This window comes from Vulpes lagopus, chromosome 10 (assembly GCF_018345385.1).
Source record: "Vulpes lagopus strain Blue_001 chromosome 10, ASM1834538v1, whole genome shotgun sequence".
NCBI classification, from domain to species: domain Eukaryota; kingdom Metazoa; phylum Chordata; class Mammalia; order Carnivora; family Canidae; genus Vulpes; species Vulpes lagopus.
The window spans coordinates 48,836,772-48,858,785 of record NC_054833.1 but is presented as its reverse complement, the minus strand read 5'-3'; the positions used below and the strand labels follow the sequence as shown (position 1 = coordinate 48,858,785).

The 22,014-nt window shown below is 38.5% G+C and overlaps 1 protein-coding gene across 6 annotated transcripts in view; it reads right to left on the bottom strand.

The window, feature by feature from the left end:
* The window catches only part of RDX (radixin), an 86,050-nt gene extending 65,697 nt beyond the window's left edge, over window positions 1-20,353 (bottom strand). The window contains exons 1-4 of one of the 6 annotated variants that reach the window (XM_041771702.1): window positions 19,316-19,601; window positions 10,640-10,718; window positions 2,542-2,608; window positions 1,809-1,878 (exon numbers count right to left, since the gene is read on the bottom strand). In XM_041771702.1, coding sequence (XP_041627636.1) covers window positions 1,809-1,820 — 12 coding nt within the window. In that variant the 5' untranslated portion in view covers window positions 1,821-1,878; window positions 2,542-2,608; window positions 10,640-10,718; window positions 19,316-19,601. Of the gene's footprint in view, window positions 1-1,808; window positions 1,879-2,541; window positions 2,609-10,622; window positions 10,719-18,551; window positions 18,678-19,315; window positions 19,604-20,209 lie in introns of those variants that run through there. The other 5 variants (XM_041771703.1, XM_041771706.1, XM_041771701.1 and 2 more) reach the window with 5 other exon arrangements.
* Between the last annotated feature and the right edge of the window lie 1,661 nt (window positions 20,354-22,014).

Sequence of the window (22,014 nt, the reverse complement as noted above, 5' to 3'; positions counted from 1 at the left end):
CACTTAAAGTTAATTTTGTGTGTAAATTGTGAGATAAGTGTCAATATTCATGTTCTTCTCTACGGATAACCCTTTGTTCCAACACTATTTGTTAGAAATAACTTTATTTCCCCATTGAATTGTGTGAAAATCTTGTCAAAAATCTAATGAATGCATATGTGTAGTTATATTTTTGTTCCACCAATTCTATTTTATCTGTCCTTTCACCAATACCACATTGTCTTATTCTTCTAGCTTACGAAGAAGTCTTAAAATCCAGAAGTGTAAGTTTTCCAACTTTCTTCTTTATAAAAATTGCTTTAGCTATGCCATATAAATTCTGGAAGTTCTATAGACATTTTACAATCAGCTCATCAATGTTAGCCAAAGAAACTGCTAGTAATTGCATTCAATCTACCATTACATTTGGGTAGGAGTGACACCTTAATATTTTCTAGACATATCTATGAACATTACAGAATATTATCCCATATATTTAGGTCTTGAATTTCTCACAAGTTTTCAGTGTAGAGATTTTATATAGCTTCTGTAAATTTATTCCTAAGTATTTTTTGTCTTTGATGCTGTTACAAATAGACATTTTTACTTTATTTTTCAAATTTTGCTACTAGTATATTAGAAAGGTCACGGATTTTAAAAAATATAACCTTGGGTCCAACAATCTCGCTAAATCAGTTATAGTTCTAGTACTTGTTTCTAGATTCTTGAAGATTTTCTTTTTTTTTTTTTTAATTTTATTTATTTATGATAGGCACACAGTGAGAGAGAAAGAGAGGCAGAGACACAGGCAGAGGGAGAAGCAGGCTCCATGCACCAGGAGCCCGTCGTGGGATTCGATCCCGGGTCTCCAGGATCGCGCCCTGGGCCAAAGGTAGGCGCCAAACCGCTGTGCCACCCAGGGATCCCTCTTGAAGATTTTCTACATAAACAATCATGTCATCTGCAAACAGGAAAATTTACTTCTTCCTGTCTGACATTAATGCCTTTTATTTCTTCTTATTCTTCTCTCCTTCCAACAATGCAAATTCATACTTTGTTACCTACCTGTTGAGTCTTTAAAGTAATTCCAAAGAGATATTCATGCCAGCCAGAAACCTCCAATAGCTATTAACCAATGATTTGCTTAAAAAGATAATTGGCCAAAAGAAATATTGAAAAAAAACACCCCAATTTTGTTAGATGAAGTAAAAACATTTATGCAAGAGAAGAAAAATAAACCTCAGTCAAGAAGTATATAATTATAAAACTAAGTAAAATCATATATACACCCTTAAATTTAAAAAAAAAATAGAAAACTATATGAGCATTGGTAGCACTAGAATCAAAGCTAGAATTATGAGAAAATTAATGCATGGATCCTTCCAACTTTTCATTAATTCCTCCCATCTAACAAGAAGTTACTATTTACTAAGCACTGAATGTGTACCAAGTTCTTCTAACTCTCACCAAACCCCTCTAAGTAAGCAACTAATTACATCTCTATTTTCTATAGGAAGAAATTAAGAATTGGAGAGTCTAAAGTAACCTAACTGAAGTCACAGAGGGTAAGCAGCAGAGCCAGGATATGGACTGAGACAGTTTGGGTCCAGAACCCATGAATTTTCATCTTAACTGCAATGTAAGCTATACCTCTTCTCTACTGGCTTACATAGTACTTTGTTGAAGCTACATTAATCAAGAACAAGCAACAGCAGTTATTAGTGTCTTTTTCTTCCCAATGACTCTACCATAACATTTTGCCTTGTTCCAAAAGAAATTTAATGCTCCTGATATTTTATTAAGAAGTGGTAAAAGTAAAATACACTTACTGGTTTCGGCATTTTCCTTCTCTTTTTGTCACCTTCTTTAAAAATTGACTTTTATGAATTCTGATGTCACCTTCAGTTAAAGAAAAAAAAAGCATAATGGATCTATTACTTTTGTATAATGTCTTGATTTTAATGTAATTTATATAGAATAAAAAAACACACAAAAAAAGAATAAAAAAACACTTTAAACTGAGTTTAACACAAAGCTCTCTAAAAAAAAAATTAAAATAAAGTAACAGAATTCTCTTACTCCAATCTTCAATGTTCTTTTACTATCATTTCACCTTCTCTAAAAATATTTATAGCTGTGATTTAAAATAGCACACATATCAAACTACATAATCCAATGCATACTGATCACCAACCAAAAGTTTTGATTTACTCAGAGACCATGCATAGCAGGGAAGCAAGACTGCTAAGGACCTAAATGCTGTCTCTGGCTGCGTCCAGTTCACCTCTACACCCAGCCTAGGAGACAGAGGGATAGTAAAGTGGAAGATACAGATTCAAATTCTAAAGAGATGAACTCAAGAACACCTTCAACCTTTTTTTTTTTTTTTTTTTGCACTGCCAAAGACAAAGGAAATTCTAATGTAAACTCTAAAAAGATAACTTTTTAAAGAAAATTATTTTCTTGAAAGTTTAAAAATCTCAGTAAAAATATACTGAGTAGTTTATCTATGGTGTATTAAACATCCACAGACTACATACTAGCAGTCTGCATATTACTCACCAGCAGGTTGGTGGCCTTTACTGAAATTTAGTTGTCCTTGAGACCAATGTTAAACTGTATCTTCTCCCTGTAAAGCAAAAGAAGTGAATCCTAATCCAAGAAAACCGTCATGCTATACTATTTTAGGGTAAATGTTCTTAAAAACATCTAACAAACCAACCAAAAGATTTAACATTTTTAATCATTATTAGTTGTCCAGAAAAAAATGATATATTATTCCAATTTGAAAACCTTCAGGGAGGTATATTCAATTATTATTTGAAAATCAGCTTCCATTGATACTATCTCTGCCAAGAAAATTCATCCATTATACCAGCATCAACTAAATCAATACACAATTTTGTTTTAAAACTACAGTATCAATTGCTTTCTTAATATGCTACAATAAACCTGAAAATTTTCCAAGTCAAAAAAAAAAAAAAAAAAAAGACAAATCATGAGAGACTCCGAATTCTGGGAAACAAACAAACCATTGCAGAAGGGGAGGCCGGTGGAGGGATGGGGTAACTGGGCGATGGGCATTAAGGAGGGTACATGATGAGATGAGGTGTTATACTATATGTTGGCAAATTAACTTTAAATAAAATATAAAAAAATAAACATCAAAGGTCATTTCCCTAAATTTTGCTCAATTATGTGTCAATAAACCTCTCTTTAAAAGGAACTTCTGAGATAGTTTTTATCTAATAATTCAACTATGAAATTCACTTCCCTAACTCTTACCTAGGAAATGTTAACACTTCCTCCACACAGTCACCTACTTTCAACCTAAATGTACTTCAGACCTATCTTTTCATTCTATATCCTCTTTTCATCCCACTACTGCCTTAGTTCAGATCCTTATCACCTCAGGTCTTAAAACATCCTCAAAACTGACCTGCTTTTCACATCATTTATAAGTTAGTAATTCCCAAATCTGTATCTGAACTTGCTTGGTTAACTTGCCTTACTCAATGTCTACATTATTTCAGATGTAACATGGCTAAAACATTTAAATCTCTACCCAAATCTGATTTTCTACAAGTCTTGGTGCATATTTCTAGAAAGTTATCATAGTATTCCCTCGTGATTTTTTTATATCTATTACATTAGCAGTTATGATCCTCTCTTCATTCCTAATACTATTAAATTTTACCTTCTCTTTTGCTTGTTAATCTTGCCAGAAGTTTGCTTAGTTTAAGATTTTATTTATTTATTCATGAGAGACAGACTGAGAGAAAGGCAGAGACACAGGCAGAGGGAGAAGCAGGCTCCATGCGGGGAGCCCAATGTGGAACTCGATCCCGGGACTCCAGGATCACGCGGCATCCTTGGCGGAAGGCAGGCACTAAACTGCTGAGCCACCCAGGGATCACCAGTTTATTGGTTTAAAAGCCAGCTTTTAGTTTCATTGATCTTCTGTTTCTTTTTTGTTCTTTTTTTGTTAATTTCTTTTTCCTCATCACTTTTCATTTCGTTAGTTGGCTTTACTCTGTGGCTCATTTTCTAATCCCTAAAATTAAAACTTTAAGTAATTCCCAATTTGTTTTCTTTTCTAGTATGTGCATCAAGGTCATAAACTGAGTACATCCAAGTATAAGGCAACTCCATATATAAAGTATCCTATTTTGTCGAGAATATTTAAAAATAATCTTTATCATTTGAATATATAAAGTAATCAAATATGTATTTATAACATTAGTATACTTAAATACTAAAAACACATGATCTATAAAATATTGAAATACTTTTTGCTTTATTTTTTTCACAGAACATAGAATTTCTTTAAAAATCCTCACACAAATGAGACAGATTATACAAGCACTTTTTGAATCAATATATAATACTATTACTAAAATTTTTATCCCAAACCATACTATCTATTCATATAAAAACACTGGGAAATTTTTTTCCTATTTGTACTGTTGGAATATATTTTAGTTCTATAGTGTAACCACTGTATTTTTTTTTTAAACCAGATTTTCTAGATTTGCCTCTGTTTTAATGTTTAAAACACTTACCAAATGGACTATGAGAGCTTTCCAAACCCACATGTACTAAAGGCATTTCAGGTCCATATGCCTGTCTTAAATAGTACTTTCAAGCCCAAGAAAAAGAACAAAGTCATAAGAGAGTTCCTAAAAACACAAATATAAATCTCCTTTTCTGGGGATTTTTTTTTTTTTTAATGTCTGGACTTCTATTTAAAATACCATTTTTCTAAGCAAAATAAGTCAATCAGAGAAAGACAATGATTTCACTCATGTGGAATTTAAGACACAAAACAGAAGATCATAGGACAAAGGAGGGAAAAATAAAAAAAGATGAATTGGGAGGGGACAAACCATAAGAGATTCTTAACTATAGGAAACAAACTAAGGGTTGCTGGAGAGGAGGTAGGTGGGGTGACAGGATAACTGGGTGATGGGCAACAAGGAAACAAGAGATATGAAGAGCACTAGGTGTTAAAATGCAACTGATGAATCACTAAACTCAACCTCTGAAACTAATACTATATATGTTAATTAAATTTAAATAAAATTAAATTTTAAATAACGACACCATTTTTCTAAGTATTACTTTTAGTGGTTTCACATACAGGTTTTCATACGCAGTTTTTTCATTGGCTCTAGAGGTTTCCCTTTCCAGTTTTGATCTCTGATCATGACTGAGTTTTTTTTTTTTTTTTTTTTTTTCATTTTCAAATGTAATGGTTACTACAGTCTGGGAGCAAAGTGTTTATTATTTATTTATTTATTTATTTATTTATTATTTATTTATTTTATTTAGAGAGAAAGAGATCACAGAGAGAGATAGAGAGGGAGAGGCAGACTCCCTGCTGAGCATGGAGTCCAAGACAGGACTCAATTTTAGGACCCTGGGATCATGTCCTGAGCTGAAAGCAGATCCTTAATGGATTGAGCCACCCAGGTGCCCCACTTTTTCTTTTTTCTTTTTTTTTTTTAAGATTTTATTTACTTATTCACAAGAGACACAGGCAGAGAAAGGAGAAGCAGGCGCCATGCACGGAGCCTGATGTGGGACTCCAGGATCAGGTCCTGAGTCGAAAGTAGCAGCTCAATCATTGAGCCACCCACGTGTCCCTTCCTATTTATTTCTAACTTTACTATACCACAGCCAGAGAATTCATTCAGACTTCCTTATGTTTAGTACTTGGTCAGTTTAATTTCATTTCTAACTGTTCTGGCTATAAATAACAATAATGTATGTTTTGTATTTGATAACTTACTTAGATCAAACCAGTTGAAGTATTAAATGTTTTGTTTACAGTTTCCCAACTGTTGCTCATTTTAGTCTACTTAAGCAATTTGAGAAAAAAATGTATTAAATTTTCCCAAGCATGATTGTGGATGTTAATTTCTTATAAATTGCTAGTTTTCAATTTATATTTTTAGGCTATGCTATTAGGTGAGTGTAAGTTTACAACTTATATTCCTCCAGTGAATACTTTCTTCTTTCCATTAAGTAATAATTTAATTGCATGTGAAATTCTAAATTGACTGTTACTCCCTCAGCATTTGGAGGACATTATTTTTCTGGCATCTGTTACTGCTGATGAGAAGTCTACTGTCAATCTGACTCATTTCTCTGAGATAATCTGCCTTTTCTCTCTGCTTTCCTTCAAGGAATTTTTTTGGGGTGTCCTTCAGATTTACTTTTATTTATCTTGTTCAGCTTTTGGTTAAGCTTCCTTCTTCTGAAGACTCATGCTTTTCTTAAATTCTGGAAAATTATTAGCCATTGTTGCTCTCATTCTCTCTTTTCATTTGGCAATTCTCACTGCATACATACTGCATTTTTTATTCTCTAAACTCTGTATCTACTTTTTCATATTTTCCATCTCTTTATCTCTCTGTACAACATTCCTCCAATCACTAATTCTCTTCAGTTGTTTTTAATGTTTTATCTCAATAGTTCAGCATTTCAGTATTTATATATTTTTATTTCTAAAAATTTTTAAAGAAGAATTTGCTTTGTTTTAAAAACTTAATCCTATGCTATTTAATATGTTTTTTTTTTAAGGTTTTATTTATTTATTCATGAGAGACACAAACGCACAGAGAGAGACAGAGAGAGAGAGAGAGAGAGAGAGAGAGAGGCAGAGACACAGGCAGAGGGAGAAGCAGGCTCCATGCAGGGAGCCCAACGTGGGACCTGATCCCGGGACTCCAGGATCACACCCTGGGCGGAAGGCAGGCACTTAACCGCTGAACCACCCAGGGATCCCCATATTTGTTTTAAATCTTCCTTTTATCCTTATGTTTATTTTTTGTCACTATGAAACTATTCGATCTTCAGTTCATTAAGGCTTATTTCTTTAATACAGACAGAAAGCACAAGTCAACCACTCCCCAATGTGGGAGTCTTGAAAGCCCTGTGTTGTGTATATAATATACCCCTACAGAGGTACTTCACGTTTGCTTATATCAGAATATCAGGAATTAAAAAAAAAAAATTAAGACCTTCCTGGCTGGCTCAGTTGGTAGAGCATACGACTCTTCATCTCAGGGTTGTGAGTTCAAGCCCCACACTGAGTGCAGAGATCACTAAAATAGATAGATTTAAAAATTTTTAAGGAATTTAATTATCCTAAGCCAATTTTTACATTAACTTCTCAATTCTGTATCCCATTACCATATCTTACCCCAAACCTACACACTAGAGAAGTCAGAAGACACTAGCTTCCACAGGTGCTAATCACGTTCTTTTCTAAACCTTATGTATCTGCTGTGTCCTTCCTGGGCAACCTCAATAGTAAGGAAGAACAAGGGAAAGAAAATGAGCATCAATTATACCCCAGACTATATAAACTAAGTTAAAGCACTCAAATTATAGAAACAGGGCCAGCTGGGGACATAAATATCTATCAAGTATGTAGGTTTGCAGAAATTTTGAAGTTACATATTAATCCAAAACTGGAATGAAATAAAGGTAAGTTTTTTCCTTTCCCTTTAAAAATTAATTTATCCAAGTTTTCAATCCTAGAGTTACTTCAAGTTATACTCTATAAAAAGGACTTTTCAAGAAAAAAAATCAATACTAAAGTTTTAGGTTTATTTTTTTTTAAAAGATTTATTTATTTATTCATAGAGACACAGAGAGAGAGAGAGAGGCAGAGACACAGGCAGAGGGAGAAGAAGGCACCATGCAGAGAGCCTGACATGGGACTCTGATCCAGGGTCTCCAGGATCACGCCCTAGGCTGCAGGCGGCACTAAACCGCTGCGCCACCGGGGCTGCCCAAGTTTTAATAAGAGAGCTCTGCAAACATAAAATAAATTTATCATATGCCAACACATACAAAACCAGGTTTTACACAAATGAACTAAGCTTTTAAAATCTCCAACAACTCATCTATATGAACTGTAGGGAGTGGGGATAAGGATATATGGTAGACTTCTAAAAAAGGCTTCTAAACTGCATGTTTTCAGACCAGTGTTACCCTCTTAGAAGTCAGGTTAGTCACCACCTTGTTTTATTTCAGTTAATTACAAATATCTGAGAAGATTAAGGTTCTACCTCTTTATTTACCAGCTGAACACAATATTATTACTCAACAACAATGCCCTGTACTTACAGAAGACTCCACAGTTGCATGCTTTGATACATTAATTCTCTATTAACAAAAAATCCAAGGAGACAAGACGAGGTCACATTATAGTGACCTTACAGTTAGGCTACCTTATAGTTGAGGAAACAAAGTCAACTGCATGAAAATATCTTGTTCTTAGTCACATAGTAATCTTTGGCCCAACAGTCTTTGATGCCTACCCTCGAGTCCAGAACTCTACCATACACCTACCTGTCTTTCCCTATTTGATATTCAAAAAGCGCTAACTAGGGACGCCTGGGTGGCTCAGCGGTTGAGTGGCTGCCTTTGGCTCAGGGCGTGATCCCAGAGTCCCGGGATTGAGTCCCACATTGGGCTCCCTGCACGGAGCCTGCTTCTCCTTCTGCCTACGTCTCTGCCTCTTTCTGTGTCTCCCATGAATAAATACATCTTTAAAAAATGAAGTCCTAAAAATTAATCAATTAATTAAAAAGTGCTGAATAATTTCACTTGTGGAATTTACCCAAATAACAAATGTGTACCAAGATTCTAGAGTGTTATTTACAGAAGTGTATGCAGCAGAGACATTAGTGTCCATCTCATTAGATGAACCATGGTACACCTGGAGGCTCCGTTAGACCTCAGTGCGACCTATCAGAATGTCATGGAAAAATATGAAATGACACGCAGAATATTCACAAACTGCTGAAAAGGCAGGTTATAAAACCACACATACAATATTGTCACACTTCTTTTTTAAAAGTGTAAGTGGAAAGACCACTATAACTATACTCCAAATGTGGAGTCCTTGTGCATTAATATGAACCTGTAAATTTCTAAAGTGAAAATATAGTTTTTGTAATAAGAATTCTTTAAAATGAAAGAATAAAATTATTCTAATAAACTGAAGTCAGACCTATAATTTCACCATAACATTTAATAAAATCTAAGTAGGTGAATCTTCTTTAAAAAGAGAGACTTTTTTTAAAAATTCTAATTTTGGAGGAAAAGATTGACTAGGAAAGATATATATGTTGATGAAAACAGATTAACATATTTTATTTAAAATCCTTACACCCATAGAACAAAATAAATAGCAAAATAAAAGTAATAAAATAGAGAAATATCCAAGAGTCATAACAAAAAGTTACTATGGAAAAAATAATATATATCACTCAGACCCCCACTCAGTAAACGGTTAAAAGGCACTCTACAAAAAATAAAGAAATAAAATAAAATAAAAAATAAAAAAATAAAAGGCACTCTACAAACTCTTTACAAAACTAACGATGTGCTACTGATTAAAACCACAAATTGAAATGGCTTTAAGGTATTACTGATGATATACTTATTAAACTAGCAAAATAATTATTAATTATACATGCCAGTACTGATAAATCAATGTTGCTAAATAAGCAGATAAATACTGCTGGTAGCACCATAAATCGGCTATTTCTAGAAAATAAGTTGTCAGGATCCCTGGGTGGCACAGCGGTTTAGCGCCTGCCTTTGGCCCAGGGCGCGATCCTGGAGACCCAGGATCAAATCCCACGTCGGGCTCCCAGTGCATGGAGCCTGCTTCTCCCTCTGCCTGTGTCTCTCTGTGCATGGAGCCTGCTTCTCCCTCTGCCTGTGTCTCTGCCTCTCTCTCTATCATAAATAAATAAAAATTAAAAAAAAATAAGTTGTTGTCAACATTAACAAAAGCTCAAACTTTTTTTCTGAATGGACATTCTGCTTTTGGAATATACCCCAAAGAAATAAATACAAAAGTAATCTGTAGCAAGATATTCTCAGCAGTACTCATTATAAAAGCCAATGATTAAAATCACAATATGCAAACTATGTGATAGCATGATGGACTATTCTGTGTATGTCTGTGTTCTGTGTATTATGACAAACTGTGTCAACATTTACATTAGGATAAATGATTATGGAGCCACTCGTTTTAACTATGTAAAACACAAGTATCCTTTACAAATTACATCTTGATATATAGAACTAGGCACTAATACTAATCAGGGTCTTATTTTTGTTAAGTTCCTAATTTAAAAAATCAGATAAGAATTTTAAAAACGTAGTCCTGGGCAGCCCAGGTTGGCTCAGCGGTTTAGCGCTGCCTTCAGCCCAGGGCCTGATCCTGGAGACCAGGGATCAAGTCCCACGTCAGGCTCCCTGCATGGAGCCTGCTTCTCTCTCTGCCTGTGTCTCTGCCCCTCTCTCTCTCTCTTTCTCTCTCTGTGTCTCATGAATAAAATCTTAAAAATAAAATAAAATAACATATTCCCGTTCATCAGTTACATCTCAGTTTATAAGCTTTTATAATATGACATATATAAGAATCCCATCTTAAATTTTTTTTAGGATGCAGCAGTGTTTTTACCCAATTTAGTTATTATTGAAAAATATTTATATCATGATATTATTATTTAACCTCAGTAATATATTTCTAGTCCTTCCATGATTGCATTAGGATGTTTTTTCCTGAAACATTTGTTAGTACCAGAATGGACAATTTAATAGAATGTCACCTATAAAGCTAAGATACCAAGATACATGTCCTGGGTTTTCATCTCTAACTGATTCATCTTGAAATCAGTCTTTCAGTGTCTTCCTTTCTTTCTTCTCTAAAAAAAAAAAAAAAAGGAAATTATATATAATCACCTAACCATTATATAATCAGAGATATATAATAAAAATCAACTTTCCTCTCATCTACTGACATAATACATAATCACTGAGAAAGAATTTACTCCCTCCTCTCTACTCTTCCTAAATCTCTTAAAGTGGTCTTACCCTACCTCTTTACCATACTGACTCCTCCAGAAGCAATGAAGTGCAATCATGGCAGCGACATACTCAAAAAGTAGTTTTAAAAGATGCTGCCAGCAAACACATTTCCTATTTCCAGAAAATTAACTGTATGGCTACATACTCTAAATACTATGTTCACAGACAAAGCATTTATATAAAATATTCTCTTTTTTGTCCTTTAACTGAGGGTGGCCCTAAAACAAACTCCTCTCTACTTCTACCAATGGAAAAACAACTTCATACTTAAAACGCTGAGCTCTACTAAGTTAGTGGCACAAGATTCTTCCCACCTGCCAGGTGGTAAAACAGGTGTTAAGTCTAGTCCATACTGGGCCAACACTGAAGCTTCAATAATTTATACCACAATGCCTACTTTTACTCTTAAGATATCCTTTTCTCCCAACCCCTGATTATAATTTTTTTTTCTGCCTTTTGAAACACAGAAGCAATCTTTGAACCAACTGTGGTTTCTCCACAGACCAAAAAGTTACAAAAGAATTCCCCTGCCAATTTACTGGGGGATTTGGAAGCAGTGTAACAAAGATAAGTATAAACTGAATTAATAAGGTAACCCTGGCAGTCAAACCAACACAATAACAATATCTACAATAAAAAAGTTCTTAATCATTTTACCCCTGGATGGGCCCCTCTGGTGAAGCCTGTGAAGCCTTTCCTAGAAAAGCATTTTTAATTTTTTTTTTTTTTTATTTATGATAGTCACAGAGAGAGAGAGAGAGAGAGAGAGGCAGAGACACAGGCAGAGGGAGAAGCAGGCTCCATGCACCGGGAGCCCGATGTGGGATTCGATCCCGGGTCTCCAGGATCGCGCCCTGGGCCAAAGACAGGTGCCAAACCGCTGCGCCACCCAGGGATCCCGAAAAGCATTTTTAAATGCACAAAATAAAATACATTAACATTGCATTGAAAACCCAATAATATTGGAATGCAATTATCAAAATGTAAAAAGCACAAATCCATGACATAGTAGTATCTGCACTTTTTAATTAATCTTTAAGTAACAATATTTACCAGGGGATCTAATGATTAAACTTGTAAGTAATGATGAGTTTATTTCTGTAATAGTAACAGATTATGAAAATATCTGCAATTTCTGTTGGAAACGGTCTCTGCTACTGCTTAATCTTACCAGTTGGCAACATTAATAATGAAAGAAAATGTGTAAAAAAAGATGCATCTTTTTCCCTAACCAAGTTCATAGACCCACAGGCTTAAAACTTCTACTATACAGAGAACTATGTTTATTGTGTTTTTAGCTCAGTGTTAACATCGAATTTAATAGCAATATTAACGCACCTTTAGCTACATAATGCCATGTCACTCCCCAAATGAAGCAAAGAGGACAAAAAAATTTCAGCTCCTTTTTGCAAATAAAGAAATAAGGCCACAACAAGGACAAGGGTAGTGAATGAAGAAAGTACCTGTAAATACTTACTCTTCAGCCACTTTACCTCTATTTACCTAATCTTTATAACTACCCTCTGCCCAAGATAGGTATCACAATACCTCATTCTTTTGATAAGGAATTTAAGATTCAGATAAGTGACTTGCCCAAAGTAATAATGCTAATTAACAAGTCAAAGTTTCTTTTAAACCCTAGTCTTGGGGCTCTTCCTACTTTCCTATTCCACTTCTTTTCTGACATCATTCTAGGCAAGCTCATCTCAAAAACTGCCAGAGCTTTCCATCAAGAAGAAACTAACATTCATTCTTCCGTCATCTTCAGGTGAAAAGACTACCTCAAAAGATATTGTAAGTGCACATTTAATACCACTGTAATCCCAGGGAGCCTGGGTGGCTCAGTTGGTTAAGCATCTGACTTTTGATCTCAGCTCAGGTCTTGATCTCAGGGTTGTGAGTTCAAGCCCACACCCAGTGTGGAGACTACTTAGGGGGGAAAAAAAAAAGTACTGGTATAATCACCTCTGTAAATGGATTTCCTGTAAGGCTGATATGCAGTTCCAAATAAGGTATTAAGTACTTGCTTATGTAGAAAGTGATTTTTGTACAAGGATATTTTCAAGGAAATGAAATACTCAACATTTTGAGCAATTTTTACATGCTACTGAAAATGTAAAGCAAAATTCTAGAACTTAAATATAAAGCAGAACTGCAATATTAAAAACAAAATTTTACATTGGATTCAGATTCTCTTGTAAAAGAAATCTATAAATTTAAAGGAAACAACATATCTATATTGTTTCCAACATGAGTAGAGAAACAAATAATACATTACCATTTGCAATGATTAATTTAAAATGCTAAAAGCTAAGAATGCTAAATCCAGTTCAACTTCTTTTTATACTTATGAAACCACCAAAAACTAATATAGTGTTTAAAAATGTAAAATCAGATTCATGTAAGTTACTTTTGCAGCAGGAAAGCAGCAAAGAACTAAAATGACCTGAATTATTGCAAATAATTCTATGTTTTATAGGTTTTGAAACACAGGACACTATAGTAGCTTATTTTCAAAATAAAATAATCTTTCTTAAATATCTCTTAAATTGGATAATACTCTCTCATGCAGTCAATAAGGCTATAGGGCAGTTCTATCATTAAGCTTCTAATTTTCAAGATATTCAAATCTCCCTTTTAGAAACTGGAATGCTGCCTGGCTACTGTTGAGTAGGGCATCAGAAGCTTGTTTATTTTGTTGATGAATTAAGTTTACATGTAATATTCATTTGACTTTTTCTGTTGATTATCGTCAAGGGCAATATTTTCCTCTCATTTACGTTATAAAATGACCAAGCAAGACACTACAAGAGAAAGCAAACATGAACATGGGGAAGAAGAAAATCCTCCTAACTAGGTTTCCCAAGTTCAGGCCTCTATCATCTCTATTCAAGACTCTTTTAATAATCTCATTTAATTTGACAATCAAATTAAAGGCCAGATAATAACTATAATTATTATGTTGGTTGTTGATTAGATGAAAGTAACGAGCTCTTCAGGTATATATGGCAGCTTTGCTTGATACCAAACTAAGATTTTATAAGTTTCTCCAAGTCTAGAGTCTACAAATGGCTTAAATAAATAGAAGTCCTGATAATAGCTAGTGAAGTTTTTTGGGTTTTTGTTTTGTTTTGTTTTGTTTTCTGCTAGCAAAGTTTAATCCATCCCACACACTCAGTAAAAGCCAAATGGCTCCAGGTTCAATTAAGCATGGCTGAAATATCCTATATACCCATTCCCCCCTTTTACGAAGGGTCTCTCTCTGTTGTACTCCCGTGCCCGTATCATTCCACACACTAGCCAAGATTTTTGGTTATAAACACCTACTCTGTTAATTTATTGAAAGGTTATTAGTTAACGTACAGAAACAGTAGATTTAAAAAATAATAAAGTAGGAAACATACTCAGAACTCACATCGCAGAAGACTCTGCTTAGAACACTGCTGCACTGAATATTAACTCCTGTTTCTACATACAAGACATTTTAAACAGTTAACACACTTTATAGTATACAATACAGCACATCTATATTCTACATTAGTGTGACTTTCTCAGTCACACCTTACTCATCAAATACAAAGAGAATACAGTAGAAGTATAAATGTATGTATGTTATCTTAAAGTCAGCAAACTTTTTCTCTAAAGGGCCAGATTAATAAATGCCTTAGGTTCTACAAGGCTATATGGTCTCCATTGTGATTCTGTTGTAGCATGAAAGCAACCACAGATAATATGTAAACAACTGTGCTATGTGTTCAAATAAAACTTTATAGGGGATCCCTGGGTGGCTCAGCGGTTTGGCTCCTGCCTTCGGCCCAGGGCATGATCCTGGAGTCCAGGAATCGAGTCCCACATCGGGCTCCCTGCATGGAGCCTGCTCCTTCCTCTGTGTCTCTGCCTCTCTCTCTCTCTTGCTCTCTCTCTCATGAATAAATAAATGAAATCTTTAAAAAAAAAAAAAAACAACTTTATTTATAAAACCAGGGAATAGGCTGCAATTGGTTCATGGGCCAGTTTGTCAACCTCTGCCTGAGAAGTATTTTAGCAGGAATCAATGCTTTTCATTTTGTAATTTAAGTAAATTTAGTACCCATGAAGGTATGAACTCATATTCATGCCAGATTATGTATGACAGATCAATCTTGGACATGACTTTGGGTGGGAATACAACCTACTGGGAATAAGGAAAACAATCTGGTGGGGGCAGAATCATAAGAAAGGCCAATTCCATCACCCTCACCAGTGACTAGTTAGGTATGGAATGCATCCCAACCCCAGCCTGTGAGACTAAGAAGACATCTGCTGAGGGGCTTTTGGAAAGGAGACAGTCCTTCTCATTCCTTTGGATACTGTTATGTGGATGGCATGCTAGTCCTGTTGCAGCCAGATTGTAACAAGAGGAAAACAGTCTTACTATTAAGCTGATGGGGAAGACCACAGGGCAGAGAATTGTAAAGAGGAGTCCTTCATGTCATTACCAACCTATTCTTGAGCCTCTGGACTTTATTATGTAAGATTATAAATTTTCTCATTATTTAAGCCAGGGTGAGAATTTTCTATTATTGTGTCCAAAGTATCTTACGTGATAGAAGTCCTTGAAAAAAGATCGTTCACTTCACAGTTTCACCACAGCCAATCTTATTTTCCTTCGACTTTCCACAAATAAAAGAAACATTTAAGGTCCTGAAAGCCCACAGAGACTACCCACAACTCAGAAAAAACTATTGGTTCTAATTACTGATACTGAAATTTGTAACTTTATAAATTCTATAATCATGGGGGAAAAGACAAAACAGTGTACTACCTCCTTCTTTGATACCATAGCTAAGACATTCTTTCAACAAGATGTTTTTGCCTCTGTATCAGTGGTTGGCAAACTTTTTTCTATAAAGGGCCAGAGAGTGAATACTTTAGGTTTTGCAAAATACACGACCTCTGACATTACAACTCACAAAAGCAGCCATATACAGTATGTAAACAAATGGGATTTCTGTGTTCCAATAAAACTTCATTTACAAAATCAGGAAAGCAGGCCAAATTTGTCCTGCCAACTAGTTTGTCGACCTGTCATCTAAGTGGCTAACTGCAAAAAGTATCTTTCTCAGGCAAATCAAGTTGACTAAAACTCAAAAATGGTTTATTTCAAATGTATATAAATTAGGTAGAAAAATAACCCAGTATATCTTGACCATTCCTACTCATCTACATTAGATTGCTTGACGTAAAAACAAAACACAAAAAAGGGTCATTACCTTGTTTGTATACATAACTTCTGCAAAATGCAATTTAGAATTCTACTGTTATAGGGTAACTAATGTATATTACAATAGGAAAAAAAAACACATGCATTGAAAATTTATAACATCATTAAATAAAACTAAGAATTTTTAGTAAATCTGCAAGCATTTCTATACATACTGCTTATTCAAAGAAAAAAAATTCTCTTCAACTAGTACCTGACTGAACTGCTCTTTTCCAGGAAGCTGAAGCTAGAGTTCAGTATTAAATGGAATGAGGAAAGAAGCAAATCATATAGACTATATTTCCTTTTCAAACAATTTCCAATGCAAAGACATATTTTTAAAGGATACCATTTTTTTTCACTAAAAATTATATGCCACACCCTAGGGAGAAAATAAAAAGTGAACTTTACCTTCAATCATCAAGCAAAAAAATTTGCACAAGCACATAAACACACTTTTGAGAGTATAGGAAATCACATTGTGTGATTTCATTCAACTGATAGAAATTTGAGAAACATTAATGTTTAACACAGTAATACTCTTTCAACGTATGTTACAAAATAACCGTATTTTTATAGACTTTAAAAGCAAACATGAGATAAAAAGTATATGCTTATTCTTGTGTAAGTACTGGTATTTTTCTACACACAAGAAAGAAGTACTAAGAGCAATCAACTATGAAAAACATGAGTGTGAAAGAGATTGAGAGGGGGTTCTGGGGAGTGAAGAGGACTTTATTTTCCCTTTACATCTCTCTAGATTTTAGTTCGTCATAAAATGTATTACTTGTATAGTCTTTAAAAATGGTTTGAAACATATGCTCAATACAAATTAATACTAAGAAATATAGCAAGAACAAAAATGAATAGGAAAGGCAGGATTCTGTGAAAGAGGCTAGAAACTAAGAAACTCTCTGGGGTCCAACTAACCACTTCTATCACCGAAAAGGTGAGCGTACACTACCTGCAAAAATAAGGGAAGGTCCCAGAGAACTTTAGCCATCAGCAACAACACTATGAGGCTTAAAATAACCTCCTAGTAGGGGAGTCAATAATAACTCCAATTCAATCCAGTCCCACTGAGTCCAGTCCCAGGGGTAGCATCAGAGTAAAGAAGCATCCACTAGCTTTGATCTGCTGGAAGCCAAAGCCACCCAAGAAAAGGTGATTTCCTTGAGTTCCTATATTCACAGAACTAGCATAAAATTATATTAGCTTTACCCTATCAAGTATGTTCCCCTGGCACAACTCGGTCTTTACTATCTTCACAGGACACACTTTTCTAGGCCTTGGTCTATGAGAAATATTGGTTAAAATTTGCCATTTTTAAATGGTGTAAGTTAAAATGCATTAAGTTAAAAATGGATGAAAAAACAAGACTCCCACCATCATTCCGCATTTCAAACTCTAATTAGACTATGCACAGATTATATTAAAAGACAGGAAAAAAAATAAAAATATATAAAGACTTGCACTTCAACAACCTGCAAAAGATAAAAATGAATAATAAAATCAAATTCTGCTGTTGGCAATGGTAAAGCCATAAACAAGAAACAACCCCTGTTCTCTCCCTGAGACACAAAGGAGAGGAGCAGGCTGTCATTTCTTACTACCACAAGAAACACAATAATCACTTTAAGTTCCAGTTAAGACAATGTCTAACACAAAGGACAGATTCGACATACTTTACCCACATCGGAATTAATTATATTTTTTCCCACAAATATTTGAGTCTCTCCTACACACTCTTACATGTGTAGGGAAACAGGAGTGGACAAAACAATGCATAATCCACAAGAGCAAGAATTCAACATTTCTAAATGCGATGATCAAATTTTGCTTCATTTAAATAAAACTAAAGAATTCCAATGCATACCTATTCATTCGTTAGTATAGTAACTGCTTGCTGAGTTCCATCCTAAAAAAGTGATTACGCAAAGAAAAGTACAACCCTCTTTACGGCATACCATTAACTTCGAAAGGAGTGTACTACCTCTTGTCATTTGTCACATTTTTGTCATATTAGTCTCTGAGAGATAAAACGCACTGGTGAAAGCAATGGAATTCTGAACATTAAAAAAAAAAGTGCAACCCTGAATATTAATCTCCTCTCAAATCTAATAATGTTGTTTTGGCACATGGATTAGGCCATTATTTATCCACGGAGACAAATGAACGGGGCAATTGTTCATTCAGAGCTCCATCTGAAATTTTATAAAAGAGTATTTAGCGCTCCAAAAAAAAAAAAATGTATGCTCTGTAAACAATAGATGGCAATGTGGATGTCCAACGATTCCTTTATCAAATAAACCCTTATTGTCTTAGACTTTTACACTTGCATCAAATAGCCTTGGTGCCACGGGACCCATGAAAACGTCCTCTACAAATTCTCGACTCTATTTTTAAACCGATGTCTGGTGAAACTGACCTCGCGTTTCCAATCCCCTTCATCAGCACTCCTCAGCGGGGAGAAGGAAACACCCAGCCAGCCTCTGGGCAGGGCGGGAGACCCCCGCCGTACCTGCGTCGGAAGCGATGCGCTGCACTTCAACTCCAGGAACCGAGCGCCCCTCGCGCGGAGTTAGCCCGGAAACGAAGTTGTCTGGGCTTCCCCGGGGGGGGGGGGGGGGGGTAAGGTGGTCGCCCCGGGCGGCGGGTCCGAGGCAGCGAGCCCACGGGGCCGCCCGGGGGCGGCGGCAGGTCGAGCGGGCCTGCCTCGCGGGGGTGGGGGCGGGGGCGCGGGTGGGGGCGCGGGCGGGAGCGGTTCCGCGCCCCAAGCCCCGTATCGCGACGTCGCCTTCGGCACTCGGGCGGGCGGGCGCGCGCGCGCTGTCTAGTGGCTCCACACCCCTCCTTGCGGACCGCAGCCCGGGGGGTCTAACACGCCCCCCGCCCTACCCTCCAGACGCAGTTCTGCCCGCGCTGCCGGGGGTTGAGGGCGCCCGAGGGCCGGGCCGCGCCCAGGCGGCGGGGCTGGGGGTGCGGGGCCCACCCCGGCCCCACACGCGCGGCGGCTGCTCCAGGGCGCGCCGCCGCCGCCGCCGCCGCCGGCCCCGGAGGGCGGCCTGGCCCGCGGGGCGCCAACGGAGAGGCGCGCCAGGCCCTCGCGGCGCGGCCCCGGGCAGCGCGGGCCGCCGCAACTTGGCGCCGCCGGGGAGAGGCAGCGGGGAAGGGAGGGCGCCCGCGGCTTACCCTGCGAACAGGCGGCTGCTTCCCGCCCCGAGCGCGGCCGGGGCGCTGCGCGGCGGCGACGGGCGTGCGGCCGCGGCCGGCGGGGAGAGGCTGTGGGGGGACGCTGGGCCGCCGGAGACGAGAGGCGCCGCCACCGCCGCAGACAGCTCCGCAATATGGCCGCCCGGCGGCTCCTCGGGGGAAAGGCGGGGCTGCCCCGCGCCCCCCGCCTCCCCCTGCCGGCCGGCCGGCCTCGCGCCGCGGCCTGAGCGCCCACGCCGCCGCCGCCGTGAGGGCCGCCGCCGCCGTGAGGGCCGCCGCCGCCGCCGCCGCGCCGTGAGGGCCGCCCCGCCCCCGCCCCTCCCCCTCCCCCTCCGCACACGGCGTCGCCGGGGGTCGCGGCGCGGGCTGGGGACGCGCGAGGGCCGGCGGCGGCGCGGGAGCCCCGCGGGGAGCCCCCCGGGAGGGGCGCGGGCCGTCAGGGCAGCGGGGCGCCCGGCCCGGAGCTAGCTGTGCGCCCGTCGCCACCTCCCCCGCCCCCCCCCAGTGGAAACTCGAAACTCCCGCCGGCGCCGGAACACTCGCCCCCGAGGAGGGACTCCTCGCCGCGGGGGATGCGGGGCCCGCTCGGCGCTGCTCCTCGGCCGCTCCGGAAGACGAGCCCCGCCTTACACGCTTCTGTTTGCCACAGAGGACTTTCAAGGATTGTAGCCGTTTATACCCAACTGGAAAAACTTGCTTTTTCGGATAGTTCCACCAAAAACCTCGACAGTGCAAATTTGCGTCCTTTAGGCAAGCATATTCGATGGTTTTTTAGTTATGACCAGCTACTTAAAAAAAAAAAAAAAAGCAGTTGGAAGGAGTTGGTCAAGAAGAAAAAAAGTCGGAAATAGGGCCCCCAGAGAGCAGCCAAACCTAAATCACTGTGGAATCAGAGAGGGTTGGGCGCACGGGCCCCGCCGAAGTCCAGGCCGCTCCCCGGGACGGGGCAGCTTCCTCCCGGTCAGTGTCGGGGCGTCCACGCCGCGCTCCCACGCTCTCCCTCGTGTCTCCTGCGGATCCAAAGCAGCACCTGCTTCGTGACCGCACCTGTCAGAACCGTGGGGCGCAGAGCCCCGTCGGCCCAGCTCGGCCCGCCTGCAGCCCTGTGCGGCGCGCCTTTTGTGAACGGACTTTTAGATCCAGATGACAGAATCTGCAGAGTGCGCTTCCCTTAGAACACGTAATTCCTATCCTTCCTGCCTCGTTAGCACTTGCCTTCCTTGAGACAGTGGCTTTTCCAGGAACTCCCTCCCCAGATCACTTTCACTAAGCTCAGGCTTCGGTTCGCTAAGCTCCGAGCTTTAGTGAGTTTCCCTATTGCCCTTTGAGACCTCTCTGAACGATTAAAAGCCCCTGGAGCTAAAAGGTCTTAGGTTGCAAATTCCTCAAGGATGGGAACCAGGTGTGTGCTTTTTCTTAACTAAAAGATTACTCCCTGACTCTCCCCAGGGTGCAAGGATTAGCCAGGTAATTGTTCAGCCTCCCACCTCAAGTTGCACGCAGGGAGATAGTCAAAGTATTAGGTGAATTCCTGGTAGTACGGTAATCAAGCAGAAGTATGTATTTTGCATACTTTTGTAATGAGAAACAAAAGATTGACCATTGTTTGTCATACGCTGGGCACTAGGGTAACAGGCTTTTACACGCACATCTCTTTTGATAATTAGGTACAATAACCCTGTATTTGGGGTCAATATTAACATTGACTTTTTAAATCAGTGAATAGCCTCAAAGAAGTAATTTTTGTAACACAGCCAGGAAGTGGCAGAGCAATGACCAAGACCTGGCTGTTTGACTCCAAAGCCTTGATTTTATATCCTCTACTCTGCAACAGCAAACAGACCAGAAAATGTAGCATTTCATTTGGCTATCATATGAGTAAATATTTAAGTAAAAGATAACATTCAAGGCTGGTGAGATAAAAAGGGTACTCTCAGACATGGTGAGTGGGGGTGTAAACTGAAACTACGTGTTTAGAAAGCAATTTGGCACCTGTGATTCAACCTATAAAAATGTTCATCCTCTTGTAAGCCCTAATCCCGTATCTGGGATTCTTTCTGAATGAAATCATCTGAAATAGAGCAAAAGCTTTATTCATAAACTCTAGATCACAATATTATTTATAGGATGCAAAAATTAAACATGGAAACTAAATAGCTTAAAAGTAGCTATAAATGTTCTGTAGCATTTTGGGTAACAACCTTAAATGCTTGTGTCATGTGTATAACATCATGGCATATTTTTTGTAGCATTAGAAGGAGGGAACCAGTTATGAAACCATCCATGCAGTATGATCACATGTATGTTTAAAAAACAACAACAACGACAAAGGGTCACTTGGGATGGCTCACTGGGTTGGGCGTCCAACTCTTGGTTTCTGCTCAGGTCACGATCTCCAGGTTGTTGGGCTCTAGGTTCAGCTCTGCGCACAGCATGAGAGTCGTTTGAGATTGTGCCTCTCCCTCCATCCCCTCACACCCGCCCCCACCCCCTCCACCTCATGCCCACACTCTCCATCTCTCAAAAAAAAAAAAAAAAAAAAAAAGCATGAGGTGTTAGAAGAATGAGTCAGATTGAAACCCAGTGTGTTAGCTGGGTGCTTTTCTATAGACACATTTTTTTCCTTCATTCTATTCTTCAGTATTTTCTGTATGTACATGTGTAAAGAAAATATATTT